The following is a 15,967-nucleotide window of genomic DNA, read 5'->3' on the forward strand; positions in this document are numbered from 1 at the left end:
ACGGATGAATAACTGAAGACCATGAGGCTTGAAGACTATAAAAATGTAACAAATGAATGAATGTAAGAAAATGTCTACAGTAATGAAGACATCTATTTAAACTGTTAAAAGTTAATCTCGTTGTCACACAGGATTTTCAAATCTCAATAAGAGGATCCATGACACTATATTCAAATATGAATAATTGAAACACTACACGCGTCATAATTTTCCCAAAGTGTTTTAACCTGAAATTGTTAATTTAGGAGAGTACATAAAAATATAAATACTCACTCTTTAGTTTTACTTCATGCCATGTATGATAAACGGGTCCTCCTGATGATGGGTACTCTCTGCAGGCGTAAACACCTTCATCTTCCTTTCTTAACTTCTTTACCTCCAGAGAACACTCCTTTGTAACATGTAGTCTTTCTTTCTTGTATTCAGACTTAACCTTCCGTCCTACAACCAATTCTACAGCCGCTCCATTGTTGTAACTGAACAGCCAGGCAATATTGGAACAGTCACTCAGAGCCCTGCATGATAGAGAGACACTATCTCCAGCTTCTAACTCTGTTCTTCCATGATCTGAGGAGAAAGTTACTTTGTTACATTTGTCATTGATTGGAAAGATATCTGTGAGAGAGAACATTCTGTTATGTAATGTTTAGCAAACTATACACCTTTTAATTTGAATAAATAACTTTAAGGCCATAAACACAAACACCCACTGATAACTTTGCTAGTTTTTATTATCTTGTTTATTTAAAGTCATTACCTTTGTATGACGTTGAAGCAACCATATCTGTCTGTCTGTCTGTCTGTCTGTCTGTCTTTCTGCCTGTCTGATAGCTCAAACTACTGCTCACTGTGGAGAGCAAGGCTTCTTATAGTGAGTGTTCTCTCACTTCCTCAAACCTCCAACACTTTACTCTCCTCTTTTTTCACATGAGAGATTACCTGGTACAGACATGGACTGTAAAAACGTATCAGTATATTGTGAAGATGGACTTATTTGGCTATATAATAACATTTCCTATTTGTTTGTAATAACGTGTAATCAGTGATAGAAAAATACGATGGTTTACCCTTTGCTAGCGCTTAATGGCATAAGAAGTAGCCTACATGTGAAACACTTTTCCTCTGATCTCAAACTATTGGGTGGTAATTATCGTCTATTTTTATTGAATGAACAGTTCAATATCATCACCAAATGATTGTACAACATGAACATTATGCAAAATGGTGAGGAGCAGGCCTATTATATTATTTTCATTTTGTTAAAATGTGGAAGTGGTAAACAGGTAAACAACAGAAAATTATGTATTTTTAATCGCTCATCTCAAACCTAAGCAGAAATCAGGTTTCTCAAGTCAACGTTAACACAGGCGTTAACTTACAGAGATATTTAATATAAAGCTCACCAAATACACTCATATATAGTCACTCGACATAATGCCAAAACAGAAAAAGGTGTCAAGCAACTTAAATATAAAAAAGCATGAGCTAAAACATCAGATTCGCACCCCACTCACTTTAAACACATTTACAAATAAACTTAACATTCCCTTTAAATAGGGTCTCACTGTAGCCAGGGATGTTTAAGAACAGTTCTAGGCCGACTTTTTTACATTCCCCATCAGTTTAGTCTATGGCGCCCTCTAAAGGCTGTCTAAATACTAGCAATTTCATAAGATATGAGCTAGTAGCCTCTTTCATGGAAACCATACGGGAAATATTTGCAATTTATGAATAACTTTAATAAACTTTGGTAATTTGTAGTTACCGGTAATTAATTGTGAATCACTTTTCCTCTGATAACCCTCATGTGAAGAGCATTCAGCAATTATTGATCAAAAAATGTGTTTACACCTGAAGGTAAACATGGATTATTGACAATAACAGTTTTTTATCTTTTTATGTATTCATCATTTCTACTGCTGGCTGCTGCTGCTGGCTTTGTTTCATCCCGTACTCATCTAAAGACGTTTTGATATTATGCCCGTTTGTTGACGGTGGCGTAGTGTACGTCCACATCACCAGCCTTCTCTCCCCAATCTGGGAGAGGCCCTCACTGAGGCGTAGGTCACTGCATCGCTGGAATCGTCCTCAACCTATAGCGTGACGGACGTGAAACAGAATGTCGTGACACAGTATACCTCATCCTCATCATCCTCATCGTCATCCGCTTATCCGGGGTCGGGTCGCGGGGGGAGCAGCTCAAGCAGGGGATATACCATGACATGGAATAACTGTGATATGGAATGTTGTGATATGATTCATTCCATGGTGTGGACATGATGCTCTGTGCTTTGATGGCTGCTGTGACGAGGTACGAGAGCCAGGTGGTGCAAGAGCCTTGGCATGATATATCACGACAACATGTACGCTGCGACTTCAATACTATTATTATTGACCTCTGTTGTGTGCTTCCACCAGGAGACAGTTTACCTGTGCTGTAGCCACGCTCCTCTGTCCCTCATACAGGACAATGGAGGCGTATGTTGGACCTCCGCCCTTATCTCCGTCCACGCTGAGATGCTGTGTGACACGGCAGGAGTTGCGGAGTCCAGACGCATTCGATTCATGGTTCCATAGATTTTGTATTATGCTCAATTCAATTACTTGAAGTGGATAAATTGAGGCAGGATGTGCGTGTGCGTGGTTGCGTGCGTGCGTGCGTGCGTGCGTTGCCTGTGTGTGTGATGAATGGATGAATAAGTCTCAACCTGGTCATGAAGGCCTCCTATGACTGGTGGGGTGTCCCTGATAGAGTTCAGACCCTGCACCCAGGTCAGGAACCCAATTACCTCATCAGCTGGTCTCACCAGTGGTGGGGTTCCATTTTGTGACCCCAACATATTTTGTGGCATCTGCTATAAACAGACAGGGACGATAGGTAGTCTATGAGTCTATTGATTATCGTGACTCAAACACAAAAGCTTTCTGGATTTTAACCCCAATAGTCTAACTACAAGATGCCAATATCCCTACCTACCCCTGCATTATATTAGTCGATTGGATTGAAACAGCTGTTTAAATTACTGAAAAGTATTTCATGTCCATTATTCAGATTCTTCATCTCAACATAGCGGTTGCATGCATCTGCAGATATGTTGTTTTGGTCAGCGTTTCCTACGCTGCAGACCTTCATATGTCAAAGAGTTAGGGGAAGTCATTTTTATTTTTGTATCTCGCTGTCAGCGATAGTCAGAATTAACACATCATGCCTGTGGCCACCTTGAGTTTATAATGCTACGTTGTGTAGCATTATAACCACGGAACGTCCACCTACACATTGAGCTAGATGGCTTTATGCTATTTCTTATTCAACCAAATAGTTAAGTTCTCTTCTTTAAACTCACAATGGTTGGGGGCCTTTGGCCTCTTGTTTCCTGTGAAGAGAAAGCCACAGTGGAACGTTTCATTGGACTCATACAACCGGTTGTGTAGGACAGATGTAACGTGACAACATGATGGTGTTAATGTTCTCCTCGTCACCTCCTGTGCAGCGAATGAGGAGAACCAGGCCCACTATCCAACAGGACCGCTGTACCCAGCGCTACCCCTGCTGCTAACCCTGAGTCTATAGGTCCACCTGCAACACAGGAAGAGGTTACCTTCCTCTCGTTCAGTCGGCAGTATCTCAGATGAATTAAGAACCTACATGGGTGGACATGGACTTATGTTGGAAACCATAGAAAATGACTAAAGGTTAAACAGACAGTAAAATATTTGATGATAGAATACAGAATAATATCCTAGTTTTTATAGAGGTTGACTCCAAGGCAAAAGGTTCTTGGTTTGAACCCCATATTTTCACTTTTGTGAAAACATGTCCTTTAGAAAAGATGCAGATGCGATATCTCACAGCCGTTGCATTTGCAGACGTGTTGCTGTGGCCATCGGTTCACAAGCGGCCAGACATTCATCTCTGTCATAGCGTATGGGGAAGTATTTTGTGTGCTGATGAAGTTGTGAAAAAGTTGTGTCAGATTATCGGATCATTAACAAACATCCTACGGCCACTATGAGTCAATAGATTGAAATATATACAGCTCACTTTTGCTTCTAATTTAAACATAACGTTATAACTAAAAACCTCTCGACAATATAAAAATATCTCAAAACCATTCAAACAGTAATCATGTATTTTAATGCAGACTCTGCTTCACTTATTTTTAACAGCAAAATAACAGCCTACCACAAGACAAAAAGCACCAACTGTAAGTAAATATAGTTATAGACACCATTTTGAAACATGGCTCCTCAGATGAAATACCTTTCACTGTAGTTGAGGTTGGTTGGGATGTGCTTGTGGTTTTCGTAATGCAAATGGTGCGTGCGTATGTAAATAGCAGATAAAACATGAGTTCCAATTTGTCTTATTCCCAGGCTACATCCCACCCAAACTAGTTTGCAGACATGCTGCAATGTGTGTGGTTAATGAAGCAGGCCTACATCACTGGCTAGCTCTGTGTTCCTGTGAACATGAAGTAGGAAGTGTGATGGTTCCAGAGGGTTGGCTGTGGTGGTGGTCGGACCGTTATAACACATGTTGATGATTCACATGACCTAAACCACAGATTAAGGATGAACACAATTTTGAAATGGTGTTCTTCTCACCATTGGTGAGAAGGTGTTGGTGTTGAGGGCCTTGCTGCTGGGCTGGTGCTTGCCGACTCCACAGCCTGCCCTAACCCCTACCTGCTCCTTAATGACATGTGTCTGAACTCACTGTTTATACATCTTGACTAAAGCATCTGCTAAAGTGACTCAATAGAGATGTAGTTATCTCTCATTTAGAAATTATACAGATTATGTTGCAACAATTTCAAATATGCTTTGCTGTGGTTAGTGGCTCTAAATTGGGTCACACACAAAAGCAAAAAAAGCAAAGACAGAACAAAGACCAACATCGAATTACTAAACATACATATATTAGAATATAAGGAATAATGTAAGAAAATGTCCACAGTAATATATCTGATACATACAATGGGAAAGAAAAGAGAAATATGGTATTAGAAACTATCCTAATCACTCTTTTTCAACAACTAAACCAGCTTAAAATATATCCTTTTATAAAAGGGTGGAGGGTTTTGTCTGTGGGCCAGACATTATACTGATGAATAACTGAAGACCATGAGGCTTGACGTCTATAAAAACGTAAGAAATAAAATAATGTAAGAAAATTACGAAAGTAAAAAAGACATCTATTGAAACTGATAAAAGTTAATCTCATAGTCACACATGATTCCCAAAACTTAATCAGAGGACCCTATATTCAAATATTAATAATTGAACACCACACAGGTCATATCGTTTGCATGGAAGAGTTTAAAACCAAAAGTGTTAATTAAGGTTAGTGCATGAGAATATAAATACTCACTCATTATCTTTAGTTGATGCGTTGCATGATCAAACTCTAGTCCTGCTGATGGAAAGGATCTGCAGGTGTAGCGACCTTCATCTTCCTCTCTCAGAGTCTTCACCTCCAGAGAACACTCCTTTGTAACACGTAGTCTTCCTTTGTTGCCTCCAGTCTTAACCTTCCCTTCTAGAACCAATTCTACAGTCGTTAAATTGTTTTTACTGAACAGCCAGGTAATACTGGAACAGTCACTCTGAGCCCCGCACGATAGAGAGACACAATCTCCAGCTCTGAACTCTTCTTCCATGATCTGAGGAGAAAGTTGATAACACTTAATCCCATGTGTCATTGATTGGAAGGATATCTGTGAGGGGGAACAATCAGTTATGTAATGATAAGCGGACTATGCACCTTTTCATTTGAATAAATAACTTCAAGGCCATATAACACAAAGACCCACTGATTACTTCACTGGTTTTTACTATCTTGTATAGTCAATTTTTTTGTCCTTACCTTTGTGTGGCAGAGGAGTGACCATATCTGTCTGTCTGTCTGTCTGTCTGTCTGTCTGTCGGTCGGTCGGTCGGTCGGTCTGTCGGTCTGTCGGTCTGTCGGTCTGTCTGTCTGTCTGTCTGTCTGTCTGTCTGTCTGTCTGTCTGTCTGTCTGTCTGTCTGTCTGTCTGTCTGTCTGTCTGTCTGTCTGTCTGTCTGTCTGTCTGTCTGTCTGGCTGTCTGGCTGTCTGGCTGTGTCTCTGTGTTTTTGTCTGTCTGATAGCTCAAACTACTGCTCACTGTGGAGAGCAAGGCTTCTTATAGCGAGGGTTCTCTCACTTCCTCAAACCTCAAACCTCTTTACTCTTCTCTTTTTTCACGCAAGCGATTATTTGGTACAGTCATGGAGTGTTAAAACATATTGTAAAGTAAATTTTGTAGAAGGCAAATAATAGTATTTCCTGTTTGTTTGCAATGGTCAGTTATACAATAATACGATGCCATACCTTTGCTAGTGCTTACAGTAATAAGTAGCCCACATGTGAAATGCTTTGCCTCTGATCTCAAATCTGAGTTGTATTGTCTATTTTTGTTGAACATATTTATTGAATATCAGTTCAATGTAATTACCAAATGATAACATATAATGCACAATAGTGATGAGCAGGCCTGTTGTATTATATTAACTTTGTTTAAAATGTGGAAGTGGAAGGAAATTATACATTTTTAATTGCTCATCTCAAACCTAAGTAGAAAGCAGGTTTCTCAAGTCATCGTTAACACAGGCATTTCCCTACAGCGATCGTTAATATAAAGCTACCACACACAAATACTCTTTACTCACTCTACATAATGCCAAAACAGAAGAAGGGGTCTTGTAGAACTAAGAAACTCAAAAAAAACAAGCATGAGCTAAAACCTCAGATTTGTACCCCTCACTTTAACCACATTTACACACTGTAAACTTGACATTCATTTGATAAGGTGTAGCTCACTTTAGCCATGGATGTTTAATAAAAACAGTTCTAGGCCTACCTTTTCACATTCCCCATCAGTTTAGTCTATGACGCCCTCTAAGGGCTGTCTAAATAATAGCATTTTCATAAGATACGCTAGCCTGGCTATTGCCAGACCAAGCTCAATCGTAGTTTGCACGTTGTTCATCAAATAAATTGTAATCTATTTGATGAAAAAACATATCAATTATTGATTAAAAAAAAGTGTTTGGACCTGAAGGTAAATATTGATAATTGACAGTTTTCTATATTTTTATAGATTCATAATTTCTACTGCTGTTTGCTGCTGCTGGATTTGCTTCATCACATACTAATCTGAAGACCTTTGGTCATTTTGCCCATCAGGGGTAACGCTGTACCCAGCCCTGACCCAACTCCCAACTCTAACCCCTGGGACGGTGGTTCTGTAGCAGCCCAGCACAGGAAGAGTTTAGGTTAAGAGTTCCATTCAAGGGCGCCAGCAGCTCAGGAGGTAGAGCAGGGCCTATGGAGACTGGAAGGTTGCTGGTTTGATCCTCCAGGCTAAGTGATGAGTTCACCCTGAACAAGACACCTGACCCAACCCTAACTGCTCCACGACAAGCTGGCTGTTCCCTTGTATGGTTGACATGAATGTATTAAGGAGCAGGTAGTGTATGTAGTAGTGTATTGTATGAATGGCTGAATGAGGTCCACTAATTGTTAAGCATCTTGAGCAGCTGTAGGTTAGGAAAGGACAATAAAAATGTGTCCATTTACAGTTTCAGATTAATTGAAAACCTATATTGCTATATGTCTGAAATTATAGAGAAAAAATGAAAATAACAATTTCTGTAGACATATAATAGGACACTAGAATACAAGATAGTCTGTGATTATGGAGTCCTAATTACTAGACTACTAGGTTCGGGGCAAAAGGGTCTGGGTTTGACCCCCAATGTCAAACTGCAAGAAGCGTATATCCCTACCTGCTCCTTAATAATGTATCTGAATTCACTCTTCCTCACTTTGGATAAAGGCAGCTGCTAGAATGACTAAAGAGTAATATTGTTGAAGCTATGTGGCGTTTAGAAATGGTGAAGCAGATCCGGCCTCTCAACCAAACCGTTTGTAGAGGCGCTGCTGTGGTCCGTGGTTCCCAGGCTGCACCATGGAGCCAATCCTCTCTGTCAGGGCATTAGAGGAAGTATGGACATGTATGTGTATAAATATATATATTTGTGTGCTGAAAAATCTCTTACAAGTACTTTGGTGTAAAACATTGTCAGACTTTGAACACACATTCATGTTGCCACTTTGAACAGAGTAACATAAATATATATAAATATTAAATATAGCATTTTGTATGAGGATGAAATGAACACCCAGGCTCACGTTCCAACAGTGTAACACTTTACTCAGTCATTATTTATTCACTTTTGAACTATTATAACCCAAAACCTCTTAACGCTGAGGTAATATTACCGTTAAATATAACCATTAAAACTACATTCCTACTTAGATGTTTCAGGTCTTGTGGTTAATAAAGTACACCGCTGGCCAGCTCTGTGTCTGTGAAACAGATAAGGAGTGTGATGGTTTCATAGCGCTGACTGTTGTAACAACACATAACTTGATGAACTTGATGATAACCAAAGACCTCAGAGATACATGGATCATCAAGAGACAATTTTGAAACATTAGCCCACAAGATAGAAATGATGACGGACCAGACTGTAGGTGTAAACACCTTCATCTTTCTTTCTCACCTCTTAACCCGCAGAGAACACATCTCTATAACATTTAGTCTTCCATGTTTCCATTCTTACTGAGCAGCAGGTGATATTGGAACAGCCCAATCACATGATAGAGAGAAACATTCTCCATGTCTGAAATACTTTTCAACCCTTTTCCCCAATACTCTGAGGGGAGATTGAATATGTTACTTTATTAGTAATATAAAGATAAGTATATCTGTGAGAGAGAACATTAAGTTACGTAATGTTTAGCAGACTATTTAATTTTGAGTTGAATAATTATCATTATCTATCATCATCATCATCATTGCTACATGCCACCTAGGTTAGCTGCTACAATCCACCAAGATGACTTTTACTAGGCTCCTCCTAACAGAAGGACGCAGGGTGGTGTGTTCTGGTGGTACGTTGAAGAGGAGACATCAGTGGGCCTTTACCTTTTTAACACTTAGTCTTAGATTATAACAATACAAGATCAACGGTTTGCCTATGCCAGTGCTTAATAGGATAAGAAGTGGCCTAAATGCAGTCTACTTATTGTAGGCTACATGTAGGCTAGAGACAACCACCATAAAATAAATAATAGTTATAAATTATACTTGGCTTACGTCAGTTCTTACAAAAATGTAAGAACTCAAGTTAACAAGTCTGATGCGAACACATTGAAGTCTTAATATTTCTGATACATTTAATTTGAAATGTTAATTTAATGGAAAATGGAGAAATACAAATATGTTTTATTGCACAATTAACATCTTGATAACATTTGTAGCCTACATATTTAGATACATACTTAATCTGTTTATATAAGATGGTGTTTTTTTCAAACAAGAAACTTTTAAACAGAAAAGCTTTAATATATAGTGGTTATTATTGATTATTATTTAACCTGCAAACTTTTGTGTTCATCTATTCACCCACATTTACACACGGTGAATGTAATGCTTTATGTCCTATTAGGGCTCGCTGTCGCCATTAGTGTTTAATAAAATAGAACAGAGAAATGAAAGAAAGGAACAATAAACCTGCTTTTAACATTTACCCATCAGTTTACTCTTTGGCGCCCTATAAAGGCCATCTATATACAAGCAGTTTCATAAGACAAGTGATACTCGACGACTGTAATTATCCAAGTCGTGAAATTCAAGTAAATTGTAGTTCACCTTAATTAACTTTGGTGATTGGTAATTACCGGTATGCCTACGTTATGGTAATTACTAGCACTGCTGTGAGCAGGGCAAGAAATTTTCTCTTGCTACTTGCAAACCTGCAGGCAAGGCAAGTACTGTTTTTCGCACACTTCTTCCCCTTCCGGTGCTACACCGGTCTCTATCTACTCGCACAAACGGAAAAAAAAACGAAAAAAATAGGAAGAAAAAATATATTTGTAGTAATAGTGTTCTAAGAATTTTCTAAGCAGTAGTTCATATTGCTCTTAAGATAATTCAAGTTACATTTTATTACAAATCCCATGTGTTCAATAAAAAAATATGGAAACCAAGGAATGTGTATAAACTGCATTTACTCCCTCAATATTTACACAAAATACACATATTGTACATCAAAATGATGAACATAATGAGCTAATAAGATATTATACTTTTGAATTTTCCAATGCACACAACCTTCAAAGGGACATCTGTGTAAACAACAGACTCGCGGTGTTGGGAAGTTTACTATTAAATTGTATCCAGTTACAGAACACAGAATACATTCCCAAAAATGTAATATGTAAGGTATTCCGTTTCATCACTCCATCTGAGTATTGTACTCTGAACACTTGGATTACTTCCACATTGAATTGCATTTTATAAGTGTAGGAATGCGGCATCAAATCCTGATTACTAAACAGGCCTATTCTGGTGTGTTCTTCTGTTCAAACTGGCTGAATGTGTTAGGCCTGTCCTAAGGTCCTATGTTCCCCGCTCGGGGAACATAGGACCCTTTTTTCTTAAAGTCCTATGTTCCCCGTTTTTCCCAAAAAGGGTCCTATGTTCCCCTGTAGCAATACATACCGGGGAGCATTGGACCCTTTTTGGGAGAAACGGGAAACATAGGACTTAAAAAAAAAAAAAAGGGTCGGGGAACATAGGACCCGGGGAACATAGGCCCTGGGGAACATAGGCCCTGGGGAACATAGGACCCGGGGAACATAGGACCCGGGGAACATAGGACCCGGGGAACATAGGCCCCGGGGAACATAGGACCCGGGGAACATAGGACCCGGGGAACATAGGACCCGGGGAACATAGGCCCCGGGGAACATAGGAGCCGGGGAACATAGGACCCGGGGAACATAGGACCCGGGGAACATAGGGCCCGGGGAACATAGGACCCGGGGAACATAGGGATGACCCCTGCCGGTATATGTATTCCGTTACTCCCCAACACTGCAGACATGACAAGCTGAGCTCGCAAAGTGGTCGGAAATTAACTGCTGGTACCATAGAACTAGTTCATACATTCATCGCATAACATCACAAACATACGTACACATAAGTATACATACGTACAAATACAGGAACGTAATGTACACATAGATAAACACACAAATATACACACATATAAGCATGTAATGGAAGTGAACTACAATTTCTTCAGCAATTGTAGGTTTTCCAGTTTACATTTCCCTCTTATCTTCTCTCATATGAAAATTCAGCAATTCATTCAGAAGACTATTGATCCAATTTATTTTATTTTTACTATTAATATATTAAACTTGAATACAACCTTAATTGCTACTGCCGGTTGCTGCTGCTGCTGGCTCTGTTTCATCCCGTAGTCATCTACAGATGTTTTGTTATTATGCCCGTTTGTTGACGGTGGCGTAGTGTGCGTCCCCACCAGCCTTCTCTCCACATCTGGGAGAGGCTCTCACTGAGGCATAGGTCACTGCATCGCTGGAACCGTCCTCATCCTATAGCGTGAGAGGGAATGCGGTTACATGAAATTTTGTGACATGTTATATCGTGACATGGAACAAATTGATATGGCATGTTGCGCTATGATGTTATGGAATTCCGTGATATCCCACACTATGTCTCGCTGTGCTGTGCTGTGACATGGTACTATGTGGTGACCTGTCACCACATAGTACCATGTCACATGTCGTGAGAGTCGTGATACAATGACACCATGCACTGTGATATGTCGTGACGTTATGCGATGTGCGGACCCATCACACAGTTATGCACAACATGATATGCTGCAACATACATGTGAGTACTGAGTAGTGACATGATGTGGCAAAAAGATAATGCATACTTTAAACTAATGACATTAATTCAGCTGCTAATATTATAGACTTCTTGTGGTATGCTTCCACTAGGAGACAGTTTACCTGGGCTGTAGCCATGCTCCTCTGTCCCTCAAGCAGGACAATAGAGGCGTATGTTGGACCTCCGCCCTGATCTCCGTCCACACTGAGATGCTGTGACACGGTCAGGAGTTGTGGAGTTAGACTCATTCGATTCATGTTCCATCGATTTTGTCTTATGCTCAATTGAATTACTTTCACCCAATTCTTGTTAATATATTCCGCTTCTTTATGTCATGTGATAATTACATGGATAAATTGCGTCAGGACATGTGTTTGTTTGTTTGTGCGTGTGTGTGTGTGTGTGTGTGTGTGTGTGTGTGTGTGTGTGTGTGTGTGTGTGTGTGTGTGTGTGTGTGTGTGGTGTGTGTGTGTGTGTGTGTGTGAAGAAAGGTTGAAGTCTCACCTGGTCATGAAGGGTGAGATAACATCAATAACATTGAGCTAGTTTTGTTTTTTAAACTCACAGTGGTTGTGGGGTCCTTTGGCCTCTTGTTTCCTGTAAAGAGAAAGCCACAGTGAACGTTTCCATGGTGATATAAACGGTGTGTAGACAGATGTAGACGTGACAACACGATGGTGTCACTGGTCTCCTCTCACCTCTCCTTCTGAGCCAGCGAATGAGGAGAACCAGGCCCACGATCAACAGGACCGCTGTACCCAGCGCTACCCCTGCTGCTAACCCTGGGTCTATAGGTCCACCTGCAACACAGGAAGAGGTTACCTTCCTCTCGTTCAGTCGCAGGATCTCAGATGAATTAAGAAGCTACATGGGTGGACCCATGTTGGAAACCATAGAAAAGACTAAAGGTTAAAGGTTAAAGGTTTTACTATGTAAAATATTTGATGATAGAATACTGAACATTTTTTTAGTTTTTATAGTGGTTTGGACCCAGTTTGGACCCCACATTTTCACTTTTATGAAATGGTGTATGTTCATGTCCTTCAGAAATTATGCAGATTCAATATTTCACAGCCGTTGCATTTGCAGACGTGTTGCTGTGGCCATCGGTTCACAAGCGGCCAGACATTCATCTCTGTCACATGTACGGGGAAACATTTTGTGTGCTGATGAAGTTGTGAAAACGTATGTTTTCATGAGGTATACGTCATGTATTTTAAAGCAGGTTTTGCCTCACTTCTTTTTAACAGCAAAATAATAGCCTACGACAAAATAAATAGCAGCACTAACTGGAAGTGACCCAATTGACTGACTTCCACCACCAAGTCCTCAGAGTTACATGATGGATAAAGAAACCATTTTGAAACATGGCTCCTCAAGATAGAGATGAATTACCTTTCACTGTAGTTGAGGTTGGTTGGGATGTTTTTCGCAAATGCAAATTGTGCATAGAAATAGCAATAAAACATGAGCTCAGATCCGTCCTGTTCCCAGGCTACATCCCACCCAAACTAGTTTGCAGATGCTGCAATGGTTGTGTTTAATGAAGCAAGCCAACATCACTGGCCAGCACTGTGTTCCTGTGAACCTGAAGTAGGAAGTGTGACGGTTACATAGAGTTGGCTGTGGTGATTGTCAGACCAACACGTATGTTGATGATTGATTTTACGTGACCTAATTCCACAGATTAAGTAAGAACACCCTTTTTAAATGGTGTTCTTCTCACCATTGGTTGGTGTTGGTGTTGGAGTCCTTACTGCTGGGATGCTGCTGGCTGCTCCATGTTGTTTAAAATCAATGACAGAACGAAGAGAAACATGGGATTTGTCGTCAACTACTTGTTCAGGGGTTTGACTCCCAGATAAAGAGGTTCTGGGATCCAACCCCAATGTCCACAATCACAGCCAGACTTTAATGGCGTCCTTGAGCAAGCTGCCCCTAACCCCTACCTGCTCCTTAGTGACGTCATTAAGGAGCTGAACTCACTGTTTGTATACCTTGACAGAAGCATCGGCTTAGTGACTATATGGAGATGGATATAGTAATCTCTCATTTAGAAATTATGCAGGTTCTGTTGCACGCATGCTTAGCTGTGTTTAGTGGCTCTAAACCTGGTCACACACGGACATCATTTCAATTTGGTTTGTTAAAGGGGAAGTATTTTTGCAAGCGGAAGAACGTGGGTAAACCTTTATTGGTGATGTAGTGAGAGATTGTCAGATTGTTAGAACACATTCCCGGGTCAGCAGTGTCACATGTTGCTCATAATGAACTTAGTTTTGTCTCTTTGTCGCTCATCTATGATAACTCAAAACCTCTTAACTATATCAAAATACTTATCAACTCAGCCATCACTTGATGCAGAGTGTGTATCCAGCCTGACTCATGCCCCTGCAGACATGTTGTTGTGGTTAATAAAGTACATCTCTGGCCAGCTCTGTGTTTTTGTGAAACAGAAGTAGGAAGTGTGATGATTTATTAGCGTTGGTTGTGGTGATTGTTAGATAGTTAGAATACATATTAACCTGATGCTACAAGGGCCACAGAGTAACAGGGATAGATAGAAACACACCATTTTAAAACACCACACACACCTTTCAGTGTGTGCGTGGTTGGTGTTGATGTTGAGGTCCTTGCTGCTGTGCTGGTGCTGGCTGCTCCGTGTGGATTAAATCAATGGAAAGAGAAACATGGAATTAGTAGTCAAAGACCTTTATATAACTCACTCATTTTAGCAAAGCTTTAAAAATATAATCTTAGACAAGTGTGGAGTTTTCTCCAGGTAGTGATTAATTACTGAAGCTGCTATAATTGAACACAAAACATATCTTGAACATATCAGACACAGTCGTTATTCAAAGTGCTTTAAAAGAGAATAAAATAGAATGAAATATATCTATCCAAAAACAAATAAAAATTATGTTTATATAATTATTCAAGTAACAAAAGAATAAAACAAAACAAAAATATTAATTGAAAGCAATAGAAAACATGGCTAAATGCCGTTTCACCCTGCCTAGACCTGACCCTAGGCACCACCAGCTGACCAGTGTCAGGAGATCTAAGTGACCTGTTGTTAGGTTTGTAATAGACTAGAAGATCTGAGATGTATTTTGGCCCCGGGCCATTGAGTGTCTTAAAGATGATAAGGAGGACTTTAAACTCAATTCTGAATTGTACTGGAAGCCAAAACTGAAGCTGATGTCTAAATGTAGTTAAACGCAGAACAAAACTAAAAAGAAATACGTTTAGTTATAACTGCAGAATGTTTTCTTTTCATTATACTTTTGCGGTAATGCTGTTAAATATTGTCAGGTTCCTAATGCTATCATTCATTCATTGACCACTAGTACCTCCACCACCAAGTCCTCAGGGGTACATGATAAAGACAGCATTTTGAAACATGGCTCCACAATATAGAGATGAAATACCTTTCACTGTGGTTGTGATTGGTCTGCTTGTGCTTGCTGCTCCATGTGGATTAAAAGCAAAGAGAACAAAGACCAACATGGAATTACTGAACATAAATGCACAGCCAGATAATACTATATATAATCTTGTATATTAAAGGTATGCTTACCTTCACGTGACGTAGAAGTACCCATATCTATCTATCCTGTGTCTGTCTGTCTGTGTGTCGTGTGTCTCAAACTACTGCTCACTGTGGAGAGCAAGGCTTCTTATAGCGAGTGTTCTCTAACTTCCTCATTACTGATATAACATTCCTATTTGTTAATGACAGTGATAGAAAAATACGATGGTTTTCCTTTGCTAGCACTTAATATCATTAGAAGTAGCTTACATGTGAAATGCTTTGCCTCTGATCTCAATCCAATTAGTAACGTACATTTTTGTTGAACATATTTTCTTAGTAACTGTTCAATTTCATGACCAAATTTAGAACAAAATGCAAAATGGTGAGGAGCAGGCCTATGTTCATTGTGTTAAAATGTGTAAGTGGTAAACAGGTAAACAACAGGGAATTATATTTTTAATTGCTCATCTCAAACCAAAGCAGAAAGCAGGTTTCTCAAGTCAACGTTAACACAGGCATTTCCTTACAGAGATCTTTGATATAAAGCCACCACACACACTTTACTCACTCTACATAATGCCAAAACAGAAGAAGGTGTCATGTAGAACAAAGCAAAAAAAAAAAAAAAAAGCATGAGC

General features: G+C 39.7%; 1 protein-coding gene across 1 annotated transcript; it reads right to left on the reverse strand.

Moving 5' to 3' along the window:
* Positions 1–1,820: 1,820 nt before the first annotated feature.
* On the reverse strand, positions 1,821–15,404 carry LOC130374604 (paired immunoglobulin-like type 2 receptor alpha). Its single transcript, XM_056581477.1, has 8 exons — positions 15,375–15,404; positions 15,226–15,261; positions 14,389–14,448; positions 12,493–12,594; positions 12,360–12,391; positions 2,709–2,762; positions 2,431–2,520; positions 1,821–2,093 (listed from the first exon to the last, which is right to left on the reverse strand). The coding sequence occupies exons 1-8, from the start codon at positions 15,397–15,399 to the stop codon at positions 2,016–2,018; spliced, it is 477 nt and encodes a 158-aa protein (XP_056437452.1). The 5' UTR covers positions 15,400–15,404; the 3' UTR covers positions 1,821–2,015.
* Positions 15,405–15,967: the final 563 nt, after the last annotated feature.

Source organism: Gadus chalcogrammus, chromosome 21 (genome assembly GCF_026213295.1).
Source record: "Gadus chalcogrammus isolate NIFS_2021 chromosome 21, NIFS_Gcha_1.0, whole genome shotgun sequence".
NCBI classification, from domain to species: domain Eukaryota; kingdom Metazoa; phylum Chordata; class Actinopteri; order Gadiformes; family Gadidae; genus Gadus; species Gadus chalcogrammus.